General features: G+C 39.2%; 1 protein-coding gene across 13 annotated transcripts in view; it reads right to left on the bottom strand.

Moving 5' to 3' along the window:
- The window catches only part of CACNB2 (calcium voltage-gated channel auxiliary subunit beta 2), a 398,973-nt gene that overhangs the window by 8,151 nt on the left and 365,615 nt on the right, over window positions 1-25,207 (bottom strand). For 7 of the 13 annotated variants that reach the window (XM_008002416.3, XM_008002418.3, XM_008002425.3 and 4 more), the window contains 5 exons: window positions 20,662-20,795; window positions 16,587-16,667; window positions 16,033-16,091; window positions 7,342-7,451; window positions 231-382 (listed from right to left, as the gene is read on the bottom strand). In XM_008002416.3, the coding sequence (XP_008000607.3) occupies window positions 231-382; window positions 7,342-7,451; window positions 16,033-16,091; window positions 16,587-16,667; window positions 20,662-20,795 (536 nt within the window). Of the gene's footprint in view, window positions 1-230; window positions 383-7,341; window positions 7,452-16,032; window positions 16,092-16,586; window positions 16,668-19,984; window positions 20,047-20,501; window positions 20,522-20,661; window positions 20,796-25,207 lie in introns of all 13 variants that reach the window. The other 6 variants (XM_008002420.3, XM_008002427.3, XM_008002429.3 and 3 more) reach the window with 2 other exon arrangements.

Raw genomic sequence — 25,207 nt, 5'->3', positions numbered from 1 at the left:
GTCTCAAGACCCTCCAGGGATCCATGGACCACACTTTGAGAACAGCTGTTCTAAGCCATGAAACTAACCATGCCTTGTTTATATAAATTTAAAAATTGTTGACCATCATGTCTCTTCAAATTCTCTGTACATCATAAAGGCTATTACAATAGCCTAATTATAGAAAGCAGAACATAAAATACATTTTACTAAAATTTGATTATAGAGCAAACAGTAGCAATCCTACTTACCTTAGGAGAAGAAATTTTTACATATACTATAATAGGGGCCAAGGAGGTTTTACTGAGTTGAGCTGGATGATTAATCGTATCCGCATCAAGGACCACCAATTGCAATGTTCTTGCAAGTTCAAAAATCCTTTCAATTTCACTCTGAACTTCCGCTGTAAAGGGTGAAACAGTTCAGTTAAAGTGCAGTATTTTTAAGATAAAGTAAAATGGTATACTGTTTCTTCAACAGAAAGGTGAGTAGGTCAGCCATTATGTTAATGCTTATTGGCAAGAGAATTGATAAAAGTTTAAAACAGTAATTTATCTTCTTAGAAAGGGCTCTTTCTCCACACATCATTAGGATGTAAGGAATTTTTTTTCTCAACTGGCTGCAGAATTTACTTTTAGTATAATACTTGGATTGTGGAAATTTTTAGCTCTCTGCTGACATTCTTTGCGCTTCCACTCTATGAAATCATTTCATAAAACTGCTGTAAAATAAGAACCTTGAGCTATCTTCCATGTGTTCATTGCAGACCACATTGCATAGCAACCATGACAAGTTTTCCTTTCAGTGCATGGGCTGATCTATGTTTACATGTCATCTGTATGCCATCTAGATATGTTTATTAATAAGATGAAATACAAAATCAAACAGGAAAGACATGAATGGCACCAGTAACAAACTTATCCAAAAACACACCTCATATTTTCCAATCAGAGGAATACCCCTTTAATAGTCACGCTTTAAAAGGGCAGTTTTCAGAGGCAGCACTACAGAAATCTAAAGTATAAAATTTGTAGAAACTTATCACAAAACATTTAAATATCTACTTGAACTCCAAGAAAATTACATTCAGTTCATCTACTGTTCCATGATCTCCAAAGAGTCAAAAACAGGACTGACAGAATTTTCTGCGATGAGGGAAATATCCTCTATATGTGATCCAGCGTGGCAACAGCTAATGGGCTACTGAGCATTTGAACTATAGCTAGTGTGAACAGGCAACTAAATTTTTAAAATTCAATAAATAGCCAGAAGCCACTATTGCTAGGCAGCATAGGTCTATAAAGCAGAGTACATAGCTTACAGTTACCACTGCAGTCATGCAGGTTGAATTCCATGAGACTTTTATGCCAGCAAATGTGGATTTACAATTACATTTTAATTCCTCTTAGGCAGTTCGATTCATGCCAGAAGCTTCCTGGAGATAATTTTAACTAGTGCATTATTGAAGAAAAGGTATCTCTCTGGTCACTAATCCATCTGCCTCACAGTATGTTATGACTTGAGTCCTTTTGTTTACCTAGATATCTTTAAAAAATCAGGGCCCAAACTACGTGAGATACTAGCTTTAAAATAACATTGGGCCACTGAACCCCAGTCAAGTTCCAACCTAAAATAATGTTTATTGTAAGAATTAAGAAATCTGATCACAAAGATTTTCATCTTTGTTTCATCTGTTAATAATAAGTGTTCAGATACTCACAGCATCCCATGTAACTCCTTGCTTTTAAAGGATTGAGCACTATTTTTATTAAGTTTAATATGTGTGTGGTTTTTTGTTGGTTTTTTTTTTTTTTTTTTTTTTTTGGAGACAGTCTCGCTCTGTCTCCCAGGCTGAAGTGCAGTGGTGCAGTCTTGGCTCACCTCCGTCCGCCTCCCCAGTTTAAGTGATTCTCTCACCTCAGCCTCCCACATAGCTGGAATTACAGGCATGTGCCACCAGGACCAGCTAATGTTTTGTATTTTTAGTAGAGATAGGGTTTCACCATATTGGCCAGGCTGGTCTGAAACTCCTAACCTCAAGTGATCTCCCGCCTCAGCCTTCCAAAGTGCTGGGATCACAGGCATGAGCCACTGCGCCCGGCCCTAATATGTGCTCATTGTATAAAATCTGGATAACCTTAAAAAATATTACCTATACAGATATTATTTCTATTATGTCAATATACTAACATATGTTTTAATATATACACATATATAAAGATATTTCTGGTAGCCTTACATACATACTTTATACTCCTTTAATTAAAGGGAAAGATTTTTAAAAAGATTTTAAAGTGGACTTTCAGAATCCTGGTGGAACACCGTATTAGTAGATACAACCTTAAGGATGGATGACAAATTCTGATAATACTTTTGACTTCAAAGTAAAAATGATGCTTTTAAAAAGGAATATCCGTGCATGGAATTTTCCTTTGACAGAGTATATCATGCTCAGAATTTACTGTAATAAAGAAATGTCAGAAACTCCCCCAATGTTTGTTTCTGAAACTGAAAGTCAATTTGATTCTTTTGAGTTGGCCTAGTGTCAGGCCTCGGAGCCTAAGCTAAGCCATCATATCACCTGTGACCTGCATGTATACATCCAGATGGCCTGAAGCAACTGAAGATCCACAAAAGAAGTGAAAATAGCCTTAACTGATGACATTCCATCATTGTGATTTGTTTCTGCCCCACCCTAACTGATCAAGGTACTTTGTAATCTTCCCCACCCTTAAGAAGGTTCTTTGTCATTCTCCCCACCCTTGAGAATGTACTTTGTGAGATCCACCCCCTGCCCGCAAAACATTGCTCCTAACTCCACTGCCTATCCCAAAACCTATAAGAACTAATGATAATCCCACCGCCCTTTGCTGACTCTTTTCAGACTCGGCCGGCCTGCACCCAGGTGAAATAAACAGCCTTGTTGCTCACACAAAGCCTGTTTGGTGGTCTCTTCACACGGATGCACATGACCCTAGCTAATGAAAGAATGCAGCTCAGCGTCTTGAAGAGGGGGCAAGCTTTCCTCAACTCCCCACATCCCACACTTTCGTATACCCACCGAATTAAAACAAACTGAAAAATGAATAATACCTTTCCATGCTTTATATCTCTAATATCTATAAACAACACCCAGGAAGAATCAATGTTTCCTCTAAGATACAGAAGAGAAGCTACAACACTGATCATTAGAGAAATGCAAATCAAACCACAGTGAGATACCATCTCCCACCAGTTAGAATGGCTATTATTAAAAAGTCAAAAAATAACAGATGCTGTTGAGGTTGTGGAGAAAAAGGAACGCTTATACACTGTTGATGGGAGTGTAAATTAGTTAAACCATTGCGGAAGACAGTATGCCAACTCCTCAAAGATGTAAAGATAGGAATACCATTTGACCCAGCAATCCCACTACTGGGTATATACCCAAAGAAATATAAATCATTCTGTTACAAAGATACATGCACGTATATGTTCACTGCAGCACTATTCACAATAGCAAAGATATGGAATCAAACTAAAGGCCCATCAATGATAGAGTGGATAAAGAAAACATAGTACATATACACCATGGAATACTCTGCAGCCATAAAGAACAAGATCATGTCCTTTGAGGGACATGGATAGAGCTGAAGGCCATTATCCATAGCAAACTAACGCAGGAACAGAAAACCAAATACCACATGTTCTCACTTACAAGTGGGAGCTAAACGATGATGAAAACACATGGACACATAGAGGGTAACAGTACACACACTGGGGCCTATCAGGGTGGGAGGAGGAGAAGACTCAGGAAAAATAACTGATGAGTACAAGTCTTAAAACCTGGGTGCTATGAACTTTATTTAGAAGGAGGTTTCTGTAATCAAACAATACTGTAATAATAGATTGGAGATGGTTACTTTCATTGTGGCTAGTGTTGAGGGACACCTAAGTGGTCAGTTAGGAATTAAGACCTGGAGATAGCTCTAGTGTAAGTTATTTAATGCCATATGTGTTATTCCAATGCCATTTTCATAATTACTACACACAAAACTCTTAATTTTGACCAGTACCTGCCTCATCTTACAAAATATCTGTAAAGCCTTCTCTAACCACCTTTCTCCCCACACTAGTAAATTCTGCTTCTCTGTCCCCACTGCCACATATCAAAGTGACTTCGGGGGGCAGAATTGAAACATCATCGCTTCATAGAGCTATAAGGTCATTGGGTAACATATTGAACCTCTCAGAACCTAAGTATTCTTATCTGTATTATGGAAATGAGGACTAAACGAATCCATACGCAAAGCTTCCCTTACAATTATTACAGTACTTGGCCTACAGTAACTGCAGACAGTCCATGACTTACGATGGTCTGACTTAAAGATTTTTCAACTTTACAGAGTGTGAAAGCAATATACGTACAGTAGGAACCGAACTTTGAGTCCCTATACAACCATTCTGTTTCTCACTTTTAGTATTCAATACATCACATTAGATACTCTACACTTAATTATAAAATGGGTTTGGTGTTAGATGACTTTGCCCAACTGCATTTTTTTTTGCATTTTTGTACTTTTTGCATTTTTATTATAATAAAATTACAGCCTCCTCCTTGGCTCACTCTTTACTCCTTGATCTGCTGCTTTTAGAATTCTCAACCACTGACCAACCATCTATATATGTCTATATATACAAGATTTTGTCCATGTCTTCCTGTAAAACAAACACTCTGAGAAAGAATACTTTGTGTCCTTTACTTTTGTGTCCCCGGGCACCAAAATAATGCCTGGCACATGGTTGGTACTCAAGTATATGCTAAATGAATGAATCCCTCTGGTCTGTACATAGTCCCCTACCAACTTAAGAATAATGATATGGTTTGGCTGTGCCCACCCAAATCTCATCTTGAATTGGGGCTCCCATAATTCCCACGTGTCATAGAAGGGACCTGCTGGCAGGTAACTGAATCATGGGAGCAGGTCTTTCCCATGCAGTTCTCCTAATAGTGAATGAGTCTCATGAGATCTAATGGTTTAATAAAGTGAAGTTCCCCTGTACACGCTCTCTTTTGCCTGCTGTCATGTAAGACGTCACTTTGCTCCTTCTCCACCGTCTACCATGATTGTGAGGCCTCCTTAGCCATGTGGAATTGTGATTCTGTTAAACCTCCTTCCTGTATAAATTACCCAGTCTCGGGTACGTCTTTATTAGCAGTAATTCTTGTGAACATCAGATGAGGTGTGGAAAGAGTTTTAAGTGTGACAGATAAGGACATAAAAAAGGAAATTGCTTTAAGCAAAACACATGATCACATTTTTTTTTTCCTGTGAACAGACTAATACAAATAAGCTCCAAACTTTTCACATCTTACCCCTGCCTATCTCTCTGGTGTCATCTCGCATCTCCCTCTTTTTAAAACCATATATTTTAGCTTAAATGAAGCACCTATGTTTTTCAGAAGCCTGTTGTGGCTTTCACTGTCTTGAATCACTGTCACCCGTCTGCACTCCTTTCCCTTTTTCTTGGCTAAATCCTGTCATCTTCAAGTCTCAGCTCAGGATCAGCTCCCTGGAAAAGCCTTTCCCTGTGCCTCCTGCAGCATCAGCTCTTTGGCAGCCAGTTCATGGCTGGACCACTTTGCTCATTACCCTCTATTCGATGGGCTCTTCACTGATTAGCCTTATGGCTACACCCAGCTCCTTGAGGGAAGGGGCTTCATCAGTTCATTTTTTTATTTGTGGGCTTTCGCGTGATATTTGGTATCTAGTGTATGCTCTATGAAATACATAGACTGGAAGATTCATTTAAAAACAATGTATAATCAGTAGTTGCAAAAAAATCTTGACAATCTAAGGAAATCTGTTAAGTAATTGATTCCACTAATGAGTCTAAAAAATTACCTGACTTGGTTAATTCAGTTTAATCTATGAAATGAGCATTTTATAATAATTCTTAGCTAGGTGCAGTGGCTCGTACCTGTAGTCCTGGCACTTTAGGAGGCCAAGGCAGGGGGACTGCCTGAGCCTGGGAATTTGAGACCAGCCTGGGCAACATAGTGAGACTCCATCTCTATAAAAAATTAGCCCGATGTAGTGGCATGTGCCTGTAGCCCCAGATACTCAGGAGGTTGAGGTGGGGGGTTTGATTGGGCCTATGAGGTCAAGGCGCAGTGAGCCCTGATCCACATTACTGTACTGCAGCCTGGGTAACAGAGTGAGACCCTCTCTCAAAAAAGCAAAATAAAAAGTAATTCTTGTGAGCATCAAATGATGTGTGGAAAGAGTTTTAAGTGTGACAGATGATAAGGACATAAAAAGGAATTGCTGTAAGCAAAACACATGATTACATTTTTTCCTCAAATATATTTCTAAACCTGTTACTGAAGTTTTGCCAATGAAGGGTTGTTAGGTGAGAAACAAAACTGAGTTCTATAATGTATCATGCTCATTGCTAACAGATAAAGCTTATTATTTATAACAGTTTTTCTATTATTTATATAATCATACTTCAGAGTAAATGAAGAACTTCTAGGTTAGAAACCAGCCTCTCAGAGGATTTGTATATCTAACCTATAAACAGAGAAAAATTAAGCTCAAAGATCTGACACAACTCTCAGAAAGTTTACTTTATAAAAACAGAAACCCAACAATTCAATAAGTAACTTGTGTAACAGTGATTAACCTAAAACTCCAAGCACATACCAAAAAGATTAAATAGCAGCAGAAGGGTTTCAATTTGATCAATTCAGTACATGTTAATAAGCAGTATCCACATACCACCCTGTAAACACAATAACTCCCTATACTGTTTTTACAAATAAAACATATCAATATCTATCAATAAATATAGCCAGGAATTGACTTCATCCTTTACCAGTTTCCAAACACACAAATTATACTCTCCGAGTATGATTTCATTATTGATATACATCAGGAATTAAGGAATATTTAGCATAATAATGGCTATCATTTACTGAGCACGTATCATGTTTAATCCTTGCAATAATTCTAGGAGGTAGTTATTTCTTTTTTTAAGATGAGGAAATGGAAACTTCAAAAGGTTAATAAACTTGCTCATGGTAACACTGATGCAAAGCCAGGAGATCTTAGAGTCTACAGACACGAAAGCTCACATTAGTGAAAACAAACCACAACCAAAACATTAACGCTGACAGCCTGTGGAATTCTTAACTTCGAACTATCATAACAAATCCTTCCACACCATGAAATCAGTAAGACCATAGCAACAGCTACTGGCAGCACACGCCTGTTTTTCCTATACTCTGTGACACATAGAATTATCATCTGGTTAGATCTTCTCATCATCAACATCAGGAGAGGAGAGTTTAAAAAGCGTAAGCTCATTGCACAGACTTACCTAAGCTTGACCTTGTGTTGGATCTTTCTATTATTGCGTGCTTACTGGGATTGTTTAATACTGAGCGTTTGGCAAGCGAGATGTCAGCGGTGACCCTTGTGATGGATATCCTGTTGGAGAAAAGAGTCACAGAAGACCCTAAGGTTATTGGTCTAATCAAAGGGCATAGAAGTATATGCCCCCAATTCATCTAAGTATGAAATATATATAGCGACTATATTTTCAAACCATATGTGTTAGGATACTTACTCATTTTTTTTTTCTTTTGACTTATTCATATCTGTTTATCTTACACCTGCCTTACTTTGTTTTTTGTTGGTTTGTTTTGAGACAGAGTCTTGCCCAGGCTGCAATGCAGTGGCATGTTCTTGGCTCACTGCAATCTCCACCTCCCAGGTCCAGGTGATTCTCCTGCCTCAGCCTCTGGAGTAGCTGGGATTACAGATGTGTGCCACCACACTTGGCTAATTTTTGTATTTTTCATAGAGAGGGGGTTTCACTATGTTGGCCAGCTGGTCTTGAATTCCTGGCCTCAAGTCATCCGCCTACCTCAGTCTTCCAACGTGCTGGGATTACAGGTGTTAGCCACCGCGCCTGGCCCTGTCCTGCACCTGCTTTACATTGCATTTATTGGTTGCTTACAAGTGTCAGATAAGTACTAAACACTTTATTTGAATTACTAAATCATCCAAAAAGCTCTAGGAGAAATGTTTATTATTATCCCACTATTGCTGATGAAGAATGAGAACCACAGAGAGATTATTTATCCAAGGGTATGTACTTACTAAGTGGGAGAACTGGGATTTGAACCCAGACTCCTGACCCTATATTCCTAGCCTCTGTGCCATAGTTCAGTGCTGTGCTAGGCATGAAGAATAAATAAGAACCGGTCTTCCCTCAGAGAGCTAATGGTCTAGTGGCAGAGATAAATAATAAAGGAAAATAATTAAAGATGATGATTGTTGTGGAAAGAACATACAGGGTATTATGAGAGACAATAATGAATTGGGAGTATCATTTTAGATAAGGTAGAAATGAGAGCAACAAAATTTGGGAGCTGGAAATAGCAAATGACTTAGACTGGAGAAAGCTGAATATTCAAGTCAGCAGTAGGAAAAAGCTGTGAAGCAAAATTAAAGGCTCACAATATTTCTAAAGAAGGTAGCGAATGAAGGTGAGGCGAAAAGGAAAGGTTTAGTTTAAAAGTCTGTTTCAGTTACAGCCCTCCACTGCCCCTTCACAATACTAAATAGCCAGGTGACAGTTCTTTTCCTGTGTGGTACAATACCCCAGATTTGTTACCTTGCAGGCAATACAAGAGGGCCTCTGACCAGGAGACCCTAGACAGAACAGGAGCAGAGAATACTGGATGGAAAAGAAAGGATTCTGAATGTTGAGTCTTCAGCCTTTTTCCTCATTGTACAATTTTGGTAGCCAGGCTTATATTTATATCCCCAGGAGTCAGAATGGAAGATTCTTCTCTGGGGAATCTGACTGCCAAAGAGTAAAGACCCAAAGATAATGATATTGGAGGTTTCCTATGTAAATTGTCTAGCAAGATTGCCATACACAGAAACACAAAGTTGATAAGCTCCATCTATGAGCACAGAACTTCTGTTTAATTATTTTATGCTTTATTTTAAAATTCGAGCGCAGGACTGTTTGTCAGGCATCTTCAGAAGACCTCTAACATGAGAGACCAAAACAAACAGAAAAATCAACTATGACAATTATTCATAGTTAAAAGCTAAGAGATGGTTTTATCTATGAAACTAGAACAAATTTATATTTAAAGACATAGAATAAAAGCTTTTGGAAATAACTTGATAATAGAAATAGAAAAAAATCAAAAGAAGGGTTAAAAGAAAAGTAACATCTCCAAAGGGTAAAACAAAAGAGTTGGAAGACAGGAGAAGAAAGATAAGAAAAGTAGAGATCACCCAAGAGGTTCAAATTCCAAATTACAGGAGTTCAGAAAAAGATAATAAAGAAGACAGAGGAAAGAAAATAAAGAATTAATTCCAGAATTAAGGGTCTGATTTTCCGAATTGAAAGGGTCCAGCACACGGGTTGAAGGATCCACACCAAGACGTATTTTTATAAATTTCATAATACTGGGGACAAAGAGAAACCCATAAGGTTTCAGAGGAAAAAGACAGGTCCCAAAGGGTCAAGCATTAGAATGCTTTGTACTTCTCAATGCAACAATGGAGGCCAGAAGATAATGGAGAAAAAAGGCTTCAACATTTGAAAGGAAAACTATTTCAATCAGAATACCATAAGCATTTAAACTAGCAATTAAACAGAAAGGTTTGTAAACATGCAGGCTATTGAAAAAAACATATATGTACTCTTCCTAGGGAAATTACTGGAGAAGGTTTTTGACTCAAATGACAATAAAGCTTGAAAGAAATCAAGGGATCTGGGAAAGAGGAGCTTCAACCCAAAAGAAAGGTGAAAGGAATCCCCAAGGACATAACACAGAATGTTCCAGAATGACACCCAGCACAGAGAGAAACAGTCTATACTGCAGCAGGCTAGAATGTCCCAGAGAGATTCAAATAGACAAACTGTAATTTTGGCTGGCTCCATATTTAATATTATTGTAATTATGTAAATAATAGTCAAATGAACTATGTCATATAATGTATATGTGTGTGTGTGTGTGTGTGTGTTTAGACAGCATCTCACTGTCACCCAGGCTGGAATGCAAGGGTGTGATCATAGCTCACTGCAGCCTCAACCTCCCAGGCTCAAGTGATCCCCCTGGCTCAGCCTCCCAAGTAGCTGGGACTACTGGGTGCATGCCACCATACCTAATTTTTTTTTTTTTTTTTTTTTTAGTAGAAACAGGGTCTCATTATGTTGCCCAGGCTGGTCTCAAAATTCTGAGCTCAAGCAGCCCTCCTCCCTTAGCCGCCTAAAGTGCTGGGATTACAGGTGTGAACCACTGCACCCAGCCTAATGTACTTTTTCTTGTGTGTTTTCCTCGTGGTTTCCATGAGATAAACAACTTTTTACATTTGCTTAATTTTTTTTTTTTTAAAGACAGAGTCTCGCTCTGTCACCCAGGCTAGAGTGCAGTGGCGCAACCTTGGCTCAGTGCAACCTCCGCCTCCTGGGTTCAGGTGATTCTCCTGCCTCAGCCTCCTGAGTAGCTGGGATTATAGGTGCCCACCACTGCACCCAGCTAATTTTTGTACTTTTAGTAGAGACAAGTTTCACCATGTTGGCCAGGCTGGTCTCAAACTCCTGGCCTCAAGTGATCTGCCTGCCTCAGCCTCCCAAAGTGCTGGGATTACAGGTGAGAGCCATTGCGCCCAGCCCTGGGATGATTGATTTCTAGTAAGAGTGTACTGCAGAAGATTCTGGCAATGGTATATTTATCCCTATAGCAATTCAGTATGTATTCCAAACACTTCAGGGCTGATTGCTGATGTTTTGAAAGTCACTGAAGAAAAAACAAAAAAAACAAAAAAAACTTGACTTTATCCCAAGTAGCTTTCCTTCTTGTTCTCAATTTCCTTGTTAATTTACCTGTCACCATCCTACAAGGTGAATCTGAAGATTGCTTTGTTTACATGACACAATTGGTTACTGTGAATCCAGTTTTAAATGGGCTACTTTATTACACACAACAGGAGGAGGATGATTTATTTCTTCTTTGATCTGACACACTGACACTACTTAACCAGAATGTGATTCTCACCAGCCCCCAGGGCTTCTGCAAATGAATATAAGTGGGTTTCAGAAAAGAAAAGGAATTCTTGACTACCTAGAACCTTTTGCATAACTAACATTTCCTTTCATATTTTCTCCTCTTGGGCTTAAACTTAAAAAAATAAAATAAAATAAATTTAGCTTATTTAATAGATGATTAAGGAATAATTCATTTTTCTCTTTTAGAATGTCATGTGTGCATACACACCTGATGCTTTTGATGAATTTTCATCCTCTACTGCTGTCTTGCCTTGCTAAAAGCAAAGACAGTCAATAATTCAGTTACTCTAGATGTCTTGCCATGGGTAAAAATGTTAAATTTGTACATGGCTTTTCAAGTCTGCCTTATGGACTTGTTTCTTCCTCTGAGGACTGTTAACTGGGGACAACAGGGCTAGAATATTGAACCCCAGCCTCTATAAGTCAAGATGAGCCAAGACAAGTCTATTAAACCATACGGAAATTACTTCTGGCTAGAAAAAAACAGATACTTTAAGGTATTTTGTTCATCTGTTTCTTAAATAAAACCAATCTAGGTGGTTGATACACTTGAACATGGGTCCAAAATCCACCCTCTCTGGCTGGAATGTGTCTTCCAAGTTCAAAACTTACTCAGGTTTAAGTACAAGTAGTAATCCAGGAAATTCCATCCCATTTCCCCATCTTTGGCATTTAGGAAAGGGCAGTGGGTTGACTCAGGCATGGAAAACACAATGCCTTTGTTAGCAGAATTTTTTTAGTGTTCAGGCTCATGTTGACAATTCCAAATTGTGATAAATGACAGAGCCAAGGATAAAGAAACAAAAGCTAAATGGAGCAGATTAGAGGTACGCCTTTTATACTTGGCCAGTGTCTAGTAGCCTTGGTCCAAGCTAAAGGTTCTATTTTCCTGGCACAAACTGAAAAAATATTTCCTAAAGATATGGAAAATTAAAAAATCTAATTAGGAATATTTGGTTATGAAGTCCTTGATTATAAAGCCTTTTCATACCTTGAAACTTATAATAGTTTTTGTTTTCCTCATTCTCTCCTTTCAGTTCTTTGCCTGATCACTTTTTTTGTTGTTGTTTTGTTTTGTTTTTCGTTTTTGAGACAGAGTCTCACTCCGTTGCCCAGGCTGGAGTGCAGTGGCATGATCTTGGCTCACTGCAACGTCCGCCTCCTGGGTTCAAGCAATTCTCCTGCCTCAGCCTCCCAAGTAGCTGGGACTACAGTCACCCACCAACGTGCCCAGCTAATTTTTGTATTTTTAGTAGAGACAGGGTTTCACCATGTTGGCCAAGCTGGTCTCGAACACCTGACCTCGTGATCCACCCACCTCCCAAAGTGCTGGGATTACAGGCGTGAGCCACCGTGCCCAGCCTGCTTGGTCACTTACTAACAATACTTGTCCTCCTACAAAAGTTTCCCTCCTGCCCTTGCCTCCCCTGCCAAAAATCAATATAAATTAGAAATGGTTGTAGTAGTAGGTGTGGTCTAGAAAGAAAGTACTATACTAAGAAATGTAAAAGAATCCTGAAACCAACAAATACTAGCTACTGCAGCGGTCCCCAACCATTTTGGCACCAAGGGCCAGTTTCATGAAAGAATTTTTCCATGGACCAGTTCAGTAGGAGTGGGGAGATGGTTTTGGGATGATTCAAGCACATTACATTTATTGTGTACTTTCTTTCTATTATTATGACATCAGAATAGATAATGAAATGATTCTACAACTCACCCTAATGTAGAATCAGTGGGAGCCTGAGCTTGTTTTCCTGCAACTAGATGGTCCCTTTTGAGGTTGATGGGAGACCGTGAAAGAACACCAGACATTAGACTCTGCTAAGGAGCGTGTAACCTAGATCCTTCGCATGCACAGTTCACAGTACAGTTTGTGCTCCTATGAGAATCTGATGCCGCTGATGATCTGACAAGAGGCTGAGCTCAGGCAGTAATGTGTGAGTGATGAGGAGTGGCTGTAAATACAGATGAAGCTTTGCTCACTCCCCTGCCACTCACCCCCTGCAGTGTGGCCCCTAACAGGCCATGGACCAGTACTGATCCGTGATCCAGGGGTTGGGGAGTCCTGATCTATTGTAGTTGCATTGTTAGGATGGGAGGACAAAAGGAATGTGGAGAAGAGAAGCACTGCATTTATCTGGTTAAAAATACAGAAATATACACTAGCCTGTATGTTCCAGGTCCCCTGTAATAAGCTACTCTTAAACTTTGAGGTTTCCATTTTGGACTCTAGTCACGTCTTTGATGCTTCAGGAGCTGGCTTAACATTCAATGATGGCACCCATCAATTATTTGATTCAAGACTGACTTTCAATAGACTTTAAGCTTCACAAAGCCAAGGCCCCTGTCTATTTTTGCTCCTCACAATGCCTGGCACACAGAATATACTCAATAAATATTTACTGAGGCAAGTTGAATAGTGACGGGGGAAGAGGAGGAGAGAGAAAGGATTAAGTCCAAGCCCATTGGCGTGACACACTAGATATAACCCTTGGGTTTGTTAACGGTCACATCTTGCCCAGGTCCTTAAGATCTGGGTGTGAGTTGCCTTACACATAATGCTGTGTCATACCTCAAAACCTTCACACACTATATACCATCTGCTGAACATACCCTTCTCTCCCCTGTAATCCATTCGGTCAAATCTTAGGCACCATTTAAAAACTCTTCCAGGTTGTGGATGTCCTTAAGTTGGTGTTAATTACACCTCCCTTTATGCTACCTGTACCTTATGCATGCATATACCAGGTTGCCCTTTTACTTATATTCAGTGTTACTGCTACAGGTTTCAATTTATGGTTTCCATGAGAGCTCTTCATAGGGAGAGACTGGCTTCACCATCTCTGCATTTCTCTAGCAGAGAGTACGCAGCAGACATTCATTCAAAATTCATCTGGCCACTGCTCATGTTGAGTACTGCTCCAGGCACTGAGAACACAACAGTTCACAAAACATTCTCAAACCCTGCCCTCATAGAGTTTATCGTCTAGTTATGGGAGAATGACAATAAACAAAAATAGTACTGGAAATACATAAAAGAGCACTAGAAAACAAAGTCAGGGAAAGGAGAGACACAGAATGAATGTGTGCATGTGTGCATACGTGTATGCACTTATACCAAGAAGAATATCTGAGGGAAAAGTGTTCCTGCAAAAGGAACCGCAAAGTGCCAAGGCCCTGAGGTGATTGTGTAATCTGTCTGGAACACTCATAGAACAGCAACGGAGTAAGTACGGCAGGGTGAGAATGAGCGAGGGAAGAGCAGCAAGAGAAAGTCTAGGTACGGTTGTGTGCAAGAATAGACCATAGGAGGTCAGATAGGCCACTGCAGGACTTTGGTTTCTACTCAGAAAAAAAGAAGTCATTGGATGGTTTTGAGTAAAGGAGTGGTGAGCACTAGCTCACATCTTAACAGGGTCATGCAGCAGCTGACCTGAGCACAGTCTTTAAGGCAACAACCACAGAAGCAAGGAGATGAGGCGGGAGGCTGTTGCAACGATCCAGGGAAGAGATGAAGATGTCTCAGACCAAAATGGTGGCAGAGGATGTGTGAGAAGGGCTTCGATTCTGAATATATTTTGAAGATACAGACAACACCATTTGCATGTGAAATATAGCAGAAAGAATAGTCAAGGATAATGATCTGGGCTGAAGGGTCTCGGGACTGAAAGATAAAGAAGCCATTAATTGAGATAGGGAAGACCATAGGAGGAGTAGGTTTTGGGGGAGGTTACGTTTGAAAAGTCCATTAGACATCTTAGTAGTGATAATGAATAGGCAATTGTATACATGGGTCTAGAATTTAGAGGAAAGACTGGCAAAGGAATGGAATTTAAAAATCTGATGCTGAATGAAATCACTAAAGGAATGTAGATAAAAGACATCAAAGAATTTAGCCCTGGGCTGTCCAAGATTTCCAGTTGATGAGGAAGTACCAGCAAAGCAGAGAAAGGAGTAGTCAGTGTGACAGAAGGAAAACCAGAAAAGCGTGGTTCCAGAAACCAAAGTATTTCAAAGAGGATGGAATAATCCACCATGTCAACCATTGTTCATGATCAAGTAAGATTCTGGCTGAAAATTTATCCCTGGATTTAGCAATGTGAAGGTCGTGGGTGATCTTGACTAGTTTAGCTGAGTGGTGTGGGTGAAAACATAACTGGGGTAGGCTGAAGAAAGTGGAAGGAAAGCCAGTACACTCAATTCTTTCAAGGAATCTTCCTGTAAAGAAAAAAAAAATGACACACCTAGAGCAATATGAGGTCGAATGTGAGAGGAAGTAACATTTTTATATGGTGATGGAGTTTCCATTAGAACAGGAAATACTGATGAGAAGAGAGCAAAGGATGATTATGGCTGTGTATGGATACTTCTAGCAGAGAGGGGATGGGGAATGAGATGCAGTACCCACATGGTGGGTTGGCCCTTGCTGGGAACATAGTCATTGGAGATAAAGCAGAGCACCCAGGCAAACATGCAACTCCACAGGCAGAGTTGTGGAAATGCCTGGATGTTCTCCTCCATTTGCCTTTATTTTCTCAATGACACAGGGAGGCAAGTTCACTGGGGGATCGTGAGATGAGAAGGGGTTAGCAGAGCTTTAAGGAGGGAGAGATGACACAGAAGTCTTTTAGAAGAGTGGAAAATTGAATGGAAAAGGGATATTTAGTGCAATCCCTGGGCAGCAATAGAGGGCCAGTTGACCATGAATTGAGGACGAGACCGGCCAGTGGTGTCCTGCCCAAGGTCTGCTTATGGATGCAGGTATAGGAACTAGACATCAAGGGTTAAGGATGTACAAAGCAAATATGATAAATATTGATGGAATCAGATTAAATTGAGTGAAACTTATTTCCTGTCATTGTATAGACATCAGAGGGCTGTTTTCTCTTGGAATCACATGCCTGTCCCACCAGGGTTTTGCCATCTTTAAGACAAAATCCACAAAACCCAGTATGCGGAAATACTCACCGCCCTTCAAATCTGTGTTTTAAAAAATCAAACAGCGCTTTTTGCATCATATCTGTGACCTGCAATTGAGCAAGGAATAAATTAAGATACAACAAAAAGAAATTACTAATGATGATGAAATAATTTTACTTCTCTTAGGAACACTTGAAAACCTGAGCTTTGCATTTGAAAAGAGTGGCAATATGAGGTTGCTGCATTTTCTGCTTCTGAGTTCTGATGCAATGACAATTAAACTGAACTTATCATGATATTTTAGGGACAAATAACACTGCAAGTGGTTTCAATCGGTCTCCATTTGACACTGTTTTCTGGACTGAGTACATTGCAGCTAGCAGAAATCTTCAAAGCAACAGCCAGGTAAACAAAACAGGAAAAGGACGAAGCAGTGTATTCCACAGCTTGCAGAACAACATGCTTTGCTGCTGTGAGCTCTCTGAGCTCTAAAGTTGGCTCCTTAAGCTGTAAAATTCAGAGAGAGGGTCAGGAGGAGGAGGCAGCGTCACAAAGAAGTTAAGCATGCAAAAGTCAAGCTTCTGTTGAAGGCTGCTACCCACCTCATAGCCTTTCAGAGAAGGGCCTACTAGGACCACTGGTCGCATGGAAGGTACCACATCATATGGAGGAGTGTGCTCTGTCTGCAGAGAGAGGAGAGGCTTTTAGACATTTCACAGGCAGGTGGAACATAAATATTTTATGTATAAGGTACTCTTTCTGAACTCTGTAATATGAGGCACTGGCTTTCCAGACATTTTTTTTCCCCCACTTGTCTCTTTTCTACATACACCCAATCAAAGATTGGTGGGTTCATTTTCCTAAAGTTTCAAGTTAATGTTGTCTACAGTTTTCTTGCTCATCTCAAGAAATGCTACAGACCTATTTGTTCCTAAAGCAAGAGATGCTGCTTTTGAACAAAAACTAGTTGATAGAACAAAGAGAAACATGCCTCATGCAAGATGGGTGCTTTAGGCTTGACTAGAAGTTAATATTGCTTTTTGGCTGCATTTGAATTTTCTAAAGAGTTGTAGTGATTAGACCTAATATGGTTAATTACAGAGGAAAGAAAGATTTCATTACCTCTGCATCTTACGTGTTTGTCTTACCTGTGTAAAACCTAATTTCAAAATACTGTAACTCTCACTACCAGTACTTTTTACCTAGTCTCAAAATATTGTAACTCTCACTACTGTCAAAATTCTATTTTATTGCAAGAGTGTAAATGAGCATGCATGCTTATTCTAGTAAACAGTAATCATGATCCCTGCTCACAGCTTAGAGATCAATGCTTTTGGATTTTTTGGTTTCTATACCTTGGTACTTCAAAGGTAAGGTTTATGTGTCTTCGAGGGTAGGTGATTAACGTATAATAATATATTCAACCATGCTATAGTGGTCTCAAAAGGTTCATTATCAATGTGCGTATCTAATATGATTCTCAAAAGTAGTTTTGAGATTCTCAAAAGTAGTGTTTCTGTTAGATAACAGATCATGTCTTTCTGCAGTAATTTCTTTTTAATAAGAGGGGAGAAGCTAAATTTTGTAGCAATTTCTAAAACTATCAACACTTTTCAGGTTAATTGCTTCAAATAAAATGGTTAAATAACATCTTTCAAAAATTAAGTAACAGCTAATTGGTTTATATTAAAATTAACTCTTTTGATAGCATAAAATATTAAATTGACCCAAAGATGACTTTTTTAAAAAGAATGCAGAAGAGCGATATGCCCTTAGACACAAGGATAAGCAAATCATTGCTATATGAATCTTCCTGGCTAAGGAGTGTCAAAAAATATAACTTGAGAATGACACACACCAACAGAAAAATGTTCTGTAAACGATTTTAAGAAATCAATACACTGATGTGCAGATATGAATGTCATTTTTCCATCTGCCCATCACTCAAGAACATTTTATTGTTGCTTAAAATTGCCCATTACAAACTTTTCTGGCTTCATTTGAATTCACATTGCCTCAGGGGGGAATTAAAAAGCATTTCAAATTCAAAAGCTTCCATCTGAGATTTCACCCGTAGTCATAGACGATATAATCAGAGGGGAGAAAAATATTACCATGACTATGCTGTCAAATTTCACTGCCTAAAATTTCATCTAGCATTCAGAATTCATTTTAATTGACATAATCAAGGTAGAATACAGTTTTGAACAGAAAAAAAAAAACAAGACGAACATAATATAGTGACAGCACACATATATCACACAAGCATCACTCTAAAAGCAACCTAAAACACAGAAAACAATCTTCTCATTGAATCTTAGGCCATTGTTTTGCTTTTGAATTCTACATTGATTTTAACCACATTATTAATAACATAAGAAGAATGAATACCAGTGCCGAAGGCATCATAAGCATATTTCTTACATTATTTCATGTCTACCACCTGGGATCATACTGAAAATGTTTAGAAGCCAAGTCCTTGTAACTATGCGGTGTAAGAACACCTTTTCCACCGTTGAGATTAGGAATGTAAATTTCCTGCATTTTAGTAACAGCTACCAAGAAATTTTATCTCAGGACTTTAATTCTGAAGTGGCCCAGTGTTTGTAGGTCTTTGGTTCCTTCGATCTATAACTTCCAACTAGCAAAGGATCACCCATGGCTGGTAATCAATCAGCTTCTTAATCAATAGGGTAGCGACAGAAATTACCTTATTTGATGGAATATTGGTGCGTTGTGCCCTCTGAAGAATGACACCATCATTTTTATCTACTCTTTCCTGTTAACCCTATTTAACTGACTTTTTTCTGGGGGGGAGGGGGAGACAGAGTTGTCTAGCTCTGTTGCCCAGGCTGGAGTGCAGTGGCACGATCTTGGCTCACTGTAATCTCTACCTTCCAGGTTCAAGCAATTCTTCTGCCTCATCCTCCCAAGTAGCTGGGATTACAGGTGCCCGCCACCATACCAGGCTAATTTTTTGTATTTTTAGCAGAGACGGGGTTTCACCGTGTTGGCCAGGCTGGTCTCAAACTCCTGACCCCAGGTGATTCACCTGCCTCAGTCACCCAAAGTGCTGAGATTACAGGTGTGAGCCATTGCGCCCTGCCTGCTCAAATTATTGAAAAAAATTGTGATAAACGTTTTTAAAGTTTTGGAATTTAAAGGTAAGCAAACTTCAAAAACCTATCTTGACAAATATGGTTTTAGTTCACATTCCTGCTCTGTCAAGTCCAGAATGTCTTAGCGATGCCAATTTTCTAAGCTTCTGAATGATGGACACTGTTAGTCACTTGGCTGCAAGCTTTAGCTATAACAAGAAGATCAGACCTGAGAGATGGGCCCACTGTTGTGGATGAACATCAAGCTGAGGCTTCTGTGTTAACGCAAATTTCCAAGTGTTGCAAATTTTGCCTGGAGTGCTGAAGTTTTCCCTTATTAAAGTAGTCATAGCTGATTCAAAAAAGCCAACTTTACAGTTCACTATCTGACACCTCATTAATGACTTGAGAGTTCCTCCACAAACCAAAATACTTATTTGCAGAGGAAAAGTGTTCATTATGTGGAGAGTTTGAGGGCAGAGGATAGACAGACTTGACATCACATCTGCGTGTGAGAATATATCCACGGGTTTGCCAGACTTGGCGACATTAGTATGACTCTAAAAGACAGCATGGTAGCTGTAGAAACTGATGAGTAAAAGAGGGAAATAAAAGGGAAATTTGGGGGGAGGGTAGTGGTCCTTAAAAAATAATGCTATAAAGCTACAAAATAGGTAAGAGGAAACAGGCTTTGTCTGAAGTAACGAGAGCTCAGAAATACCCTACAGTTTCCATGTAGGGGACAAGGAGCCTCACTGTGTAGCATCTTGGATGGCCAATGGCAAAGGCTCTACGCGTGACCACCGGCTGCACTGTCCAATGGGTGAGATGCTAAAATCTGACTGATGGAGAAGGCAAGAACATCGGGAGAATATTTATATATGACAATAGGAACAACTCACAGTAAACCGCCAAAACAAGCCTGCAGTTTTCCACTGGTCTTGTTCATCTGCAGATTTTGCACCTAGTGGATTAGAAGTTTAAATACTGACTAAATTAAAACTTGAATACTTTTGTTTAGTACAAGCTATGTATCTGGATATCATAAGTCAGAGTTTAATAACTGCTTTAATATGTTTGATCATAAGTTAAATTTCTGGATAAAAGGAAGAGACAGACAGACAGAATAAGCATGCACAGTTTAGGTGCATTATATGGAGCTGTCAGTGTTTGACATCCTTGAATGTTGAAACAAATTCCCTTGGTGGTAGATATTATTCCATCAAAAAGGATAAGTACTGTAATAGTGTTTTAACAGGTCACTCCCTGAATTTAGTTGGTTTGAAATGCATGAACTCAATTAGCTGTTGATAAGTTCTTTGCTTGGGACAGAAATGATTGTATTTAATACAACTGTGGGAATTAATGCTAATGATGCCAGTGGCAGGATAAACACAGCTTATGTCAATGTAAACTTACCGATTTCTGCTTCTGCTTAGCTACAGCAGCGTGGAAAAGAAACAAATAACAGAGCATGCACGTTATTGGCTTGTCAAAGGACGCAGACAGTCAACAGGACTAGAAATGTGACGCAGTGCATTGAGCAGGTGGACAATGGGAGCTTGGAAGTTAATGTTACCTTCTTAAAGAAGGGCATTCGTTTCTCTTTGGAGTGGGGTGACGTTACACTGTTTGCACTGGGTTTAGGGGAGCGGTGGTTTGCTGGAATATCATTTTCTTCTGCATCTAAGCCAGTAGCATCTATGTCTACAGCTATATACAGACAAACAGTTCAAAAATCAGGTGGACAGGAGAGGAAAAATAGGTTATAAAGAAAATAAAATGAAAGCAAATAAAACTAACCATAGTAAAAAAAAAATACAAAAAAAAAACACTATCATGAATACTCAACACAGTACACAAAGAAAATAAAATTTAAAGGTAAAGCACGTTAAGAATGCAAGGTAATCAAATCTAATGAAACTGAAAGATACCCTTATAACCTGTTTGCTTGAATGAATCAGTTTCATGCTAGATCTCTTGAATATTTTCAGAGAAACATTTTAAATCTGTAGTTTCAAATATAATGTTGATATTCTCTGTATCAACTGTATAAAAGTGCAGTACAGAACATTTGACTTCAGATCTTACAATATCTTAAACCAGCTTTGAGATAACAAGTGACTAGTTTGAAAACCTTTATTATAGGTGAATGCAAAAGTAACTGTGGTTTTTGCATTGTTGGAATTTCCCATTTGATATTGGAATACATTCTTAAATAAATGTGGTTATGGTATACATAATTTTAATGGGCATTTCTCGTGTTATGCATTTTTTGCTAATGACTTATTACTTGCTGTTAATGTGTATTTTAGACTATGGAAATGATGTCAGACAAAAAGCGAATTTGAGTGACTTTCTTATTTTAGTTCAAAATGGGTCGTAAAGCAGTGGAGACAGCTTGCAATATCAACAATGCTTTTGGCCCAGGAGCTGCTAATGAACGTACAGTGCAGTGGTGGTTCAAGAAGCTTTGCAAAGGAGAAGAGAGCCTTGAAGATGAGGAGCAGAGTGGCTGACCATTGGAAGTTGACAACGACTACTCGAGAGCAATCATCAAAGCTGATTCTCTTACAACTGCACGAGAAGTTGCTGAAGAATTCAACATCGACCATTCTATGGTCATTCTGCATTTGAAGCAAATTAGAAAGGTGAAAAAACTCGATAAGTGGTGCCTCATGAGCTGAGCAAAAAAAAAAATTGTTGTTTGGAAGAGTCATCTTCTCTTATTTTATGCAACAACAATGAACCATTTCTCAATCAGATTGTGACAGGCGACGAAAATTGGATTTTATATGACAACCAGTGACAACCAGCTCAGCTGTTGGACTGAGAAGCTCCAAAGCACTTCCCAAAGCCAAACTTGCACCAGAAAAAAGAAAGGTCATGGTCACTGTTTGGTGGTGTGCTGTCAGTCTGATCCACTATAGCTTTCTGAATCCCAGCGATAACATTACATCTGAGAAGTACGCTCAGCAGATGGATGAGATGCACCGAAAACTAGAACGCCTGTAGCCGGCATTGGTCAACAGAAAGGGCCCAATTCTTCTCCATGACAACTCCCAACTGCACGTTGCACAACCAGCATTTCAAAAGTTGAATGAATTGGGCTACGAAGTTTTGCCTCATCTGCCATATTCACCTGACCTCTCGCCAACCGACTGCCACTTCTTCAAGCATCTCAATAACTTTTTGCAGAGAAAATGCTTCCACAACCAGCAGGATGCAGAAAATGCTTTCGAGAGTTTACCGAATCCCAAAGCATGGATTTTTATGCTACAGGAATAAACAAACTTATTTCTCATTGGCAAAAATGTGTTGATTGTAATGGTTCCTATTTTGATTAATAAAGATGTGTTTGAGCCTAGTTATGATTCAAAATCCATGGTCCAAAACCGCAGTTACATTTGCACCAGCAATACAATGTGCAAAAAAAGATTTTTCTTTTTGCAGATTTTGTGTAAAATTAAGGACAGTGTGAAAAGTTTCACTAAAATTGCAACAGACATTTGAGAGAAAGAGAATGGAAAATTCTCAATCCAGTCAATGCAAAGGAGTCATACACAAGGCCAATGATTCAGGGAGGGCTCCAGGAAGGACAGGATTAAAACGATTTTAGGCTGATTAAGACTAATGGGAAAACACTGGGACCCAAGATATCTGAATGAAATCAGTCTAATAAAATGACACTGGAAGACTTCTGGTGAGTTATGCAAAGCCACTGGGTTTAACAAAAGAGGCAGAGTGAAAGGGCACGAGGACCCAGGAGGATATGCCACTGGTTTCCTCATCTGTAAAATGAAGGGTTTAGCTTTGTTGCTTGACATGCTTTTACTTTTCCCATTGTTCCACCTGAAAATACAGTACTTAAAAAGTGTTACAAGAAAAAAAGATGTATAGTCTCACTTCAAATTTTACAAAATGCTTCCAAGTGCAACCGTAATAGCTACAGAATTTTATCAACTGCAGAATCAGAGATGGAAATACTTTAAAGATCAACTTCAATGCTCTTATTTTTAAGATTAAAAAACTCAAAATTTAAGGGACTTGTTCTTGGCAAAAACTCGGCAGTCAGGATTCAGACCTACTTCTCCTGTGTGAGTCTATAACCCTCTGTATACCACACTGCCCACCAAAGTGAGCCTGTAACCGTCCCTATACCACACTGCCCATCCAGGCGAAGTCCCTTCTCAATCAGGGTGCCCTCTTTCAGTTCCCTTCACATCCTGAATGGGGTCATGTCCTTGGTGTCAGGAGTCAGGATGACATCGTAGAGCTGGGCTAGCTAGAAAATTATTCTATGATTAAGAATCAGTCAAGGAGAAGAAAAAAAATTTACTCACCCCAGCAAAGCATCACATTATACATGTTAGCTCTCTAACAAAAACCACGGTACATTTAGATTGAAGGAAGGAACAAATTACCACTTTGAAATAACAGACAGCTTGGTGTTACAATACAGCTACCATTCCCTGTGATACACAAGCTGAACTGCTCAAAACAGTTCTAACCTTTTCAAAGGATGGGAGATCATCTGACAGGCATCACATTATTTTTTGGTTTTGAAGTTGTTACGGATATTAAATACCAGCCGTTTGAAAACTAGGATCTCTTATTATTCCTTTTCATTTGATTAGGTAGGAAACCTGTGATGGAGTGAATACCTGCCACTGTTTGTACACTATTACAAATATCAGCTATTGCTTGCATAATGCAGGAGGTATGATTTTCTATCAAAAGAAGGTAATAATGGACTGAATTAATTCCAAATAGGTAGACTTAACATAGTAAGTAGTATGTCTTCTTCTTTGCCCCATCTATGCATACCGATGTGCTAAAAGGTTTAGCATGTGGTATGTAGGGAAAACATAAAATGTGCCTAGGGGTTTAACCAATGCTGACTTGTATACCATCCTATAGCTAATCCTTTGCTCATATAGGAAAGTTTCCTTATGGGGCTTATGGAATGGCATAAGCCAGGAAAGAGTCTCAGAAAAGTCTTCAGGAATGGTTTTCCTTGAATCTCAACTCAAGCAGCATGTTGTTAGTGCTTTCCTGGATATGAAGGACAAGATCTGGGTCAGGATTTCATTATTCCTACAATACATGTTAACCAAAATCAAGAGTTTCCTTTCTGGTGGTAAATTCCCATATGTTTTATCTTTCTCATCTTTTATTGGGCTTATAAAGACCACATTCAAGGGACAGTACCCTTTGAGGGCTTTTCTAAAATTGAAGATAACCAATTAGATGTCAGAATTTACAGGACCCTGGGATGGTGACATTCATGAGTTGGACTTTGTGATTTGCCCATTGAATCTAGCCTTCTGTGATCATCAGGTGTATTTTTGTTTTTTAAAGAAAGGGTGAGGCTGGGCATGGTGGCTCATGCTTGTAATCCCAGCAGTTTGGGAGGCCAAGGTGGGCAGATCACCTGAGGTTGGGAGTTCGAGACCAGCCTGGCCAACATGGTAAAACCCTGTCTCTACTAACAATACAAAAACTAGCCAGGTGTGGTGGCCAGTGCCTGTAATCCCAGCTACTTTGGATGCTGAGGTGAGAGGATCACTTGAACCTGGGAGGTGGAGGTTGCAGTGAGCTGAGATTGTGCCACTGCACTCAAGCCTGGGTGACAGTGAGACTCCATCTCAAAAAAAATGAAGAAGGTGGAAATGCATAAATCTTTGGCTGCAACATTGCCCAGGTGTTTGGCTTTCCACACACATAGCCTGAGTCAGTTTTGAAATTTACCTGTATCTGGACATGAGGACTGGAAATCCAAATTGAGAACTTTCTATAATTTACTAGTTCTGACATTTGGTTAACTCAGGTCTAAAAACATCTTGAGTTCATTCTGAAATATGTAGAATTCTGAAACATGTGGTCACTTTCAAAACATACTATAGAAACTTATCAAGACAGTTAAGCATTTTCAAATCTGTTTGGCTACATGCATTGTATTAGACTCGGATGGTTCTCCTTTTTATGAGAGATGTTACCTTTTTTAAATTTCATACTTCTATTTCCATACTTTAACAAACATTAGTATTTACTTGGAAAGAACTGCTTTCATATATTTGAAAAGTCTCATTCCTCACTAGCATGCATATTATTATTATTAGTGA

This window comes from Chlorocebus sabaeus, chromosome 9 (assembly GCF_047675955.1).
Source record: "Chlorocebus sabaeus isolate Y175 chromosome 9, mChlSab1.0.hap1, whole genome shotgun sequence".
NCBI lineage: Eukaryota > Metazoa > Chordata > Mammalia > Primates > Cercopithecidae > Chlorocebus > Chlorocebus sabaeus.
The sequence above is the reverse complement of the archived record's forward strand: the minus strand, read 5'-3'. Positions and strand labels throughout refer to the sequence as shown.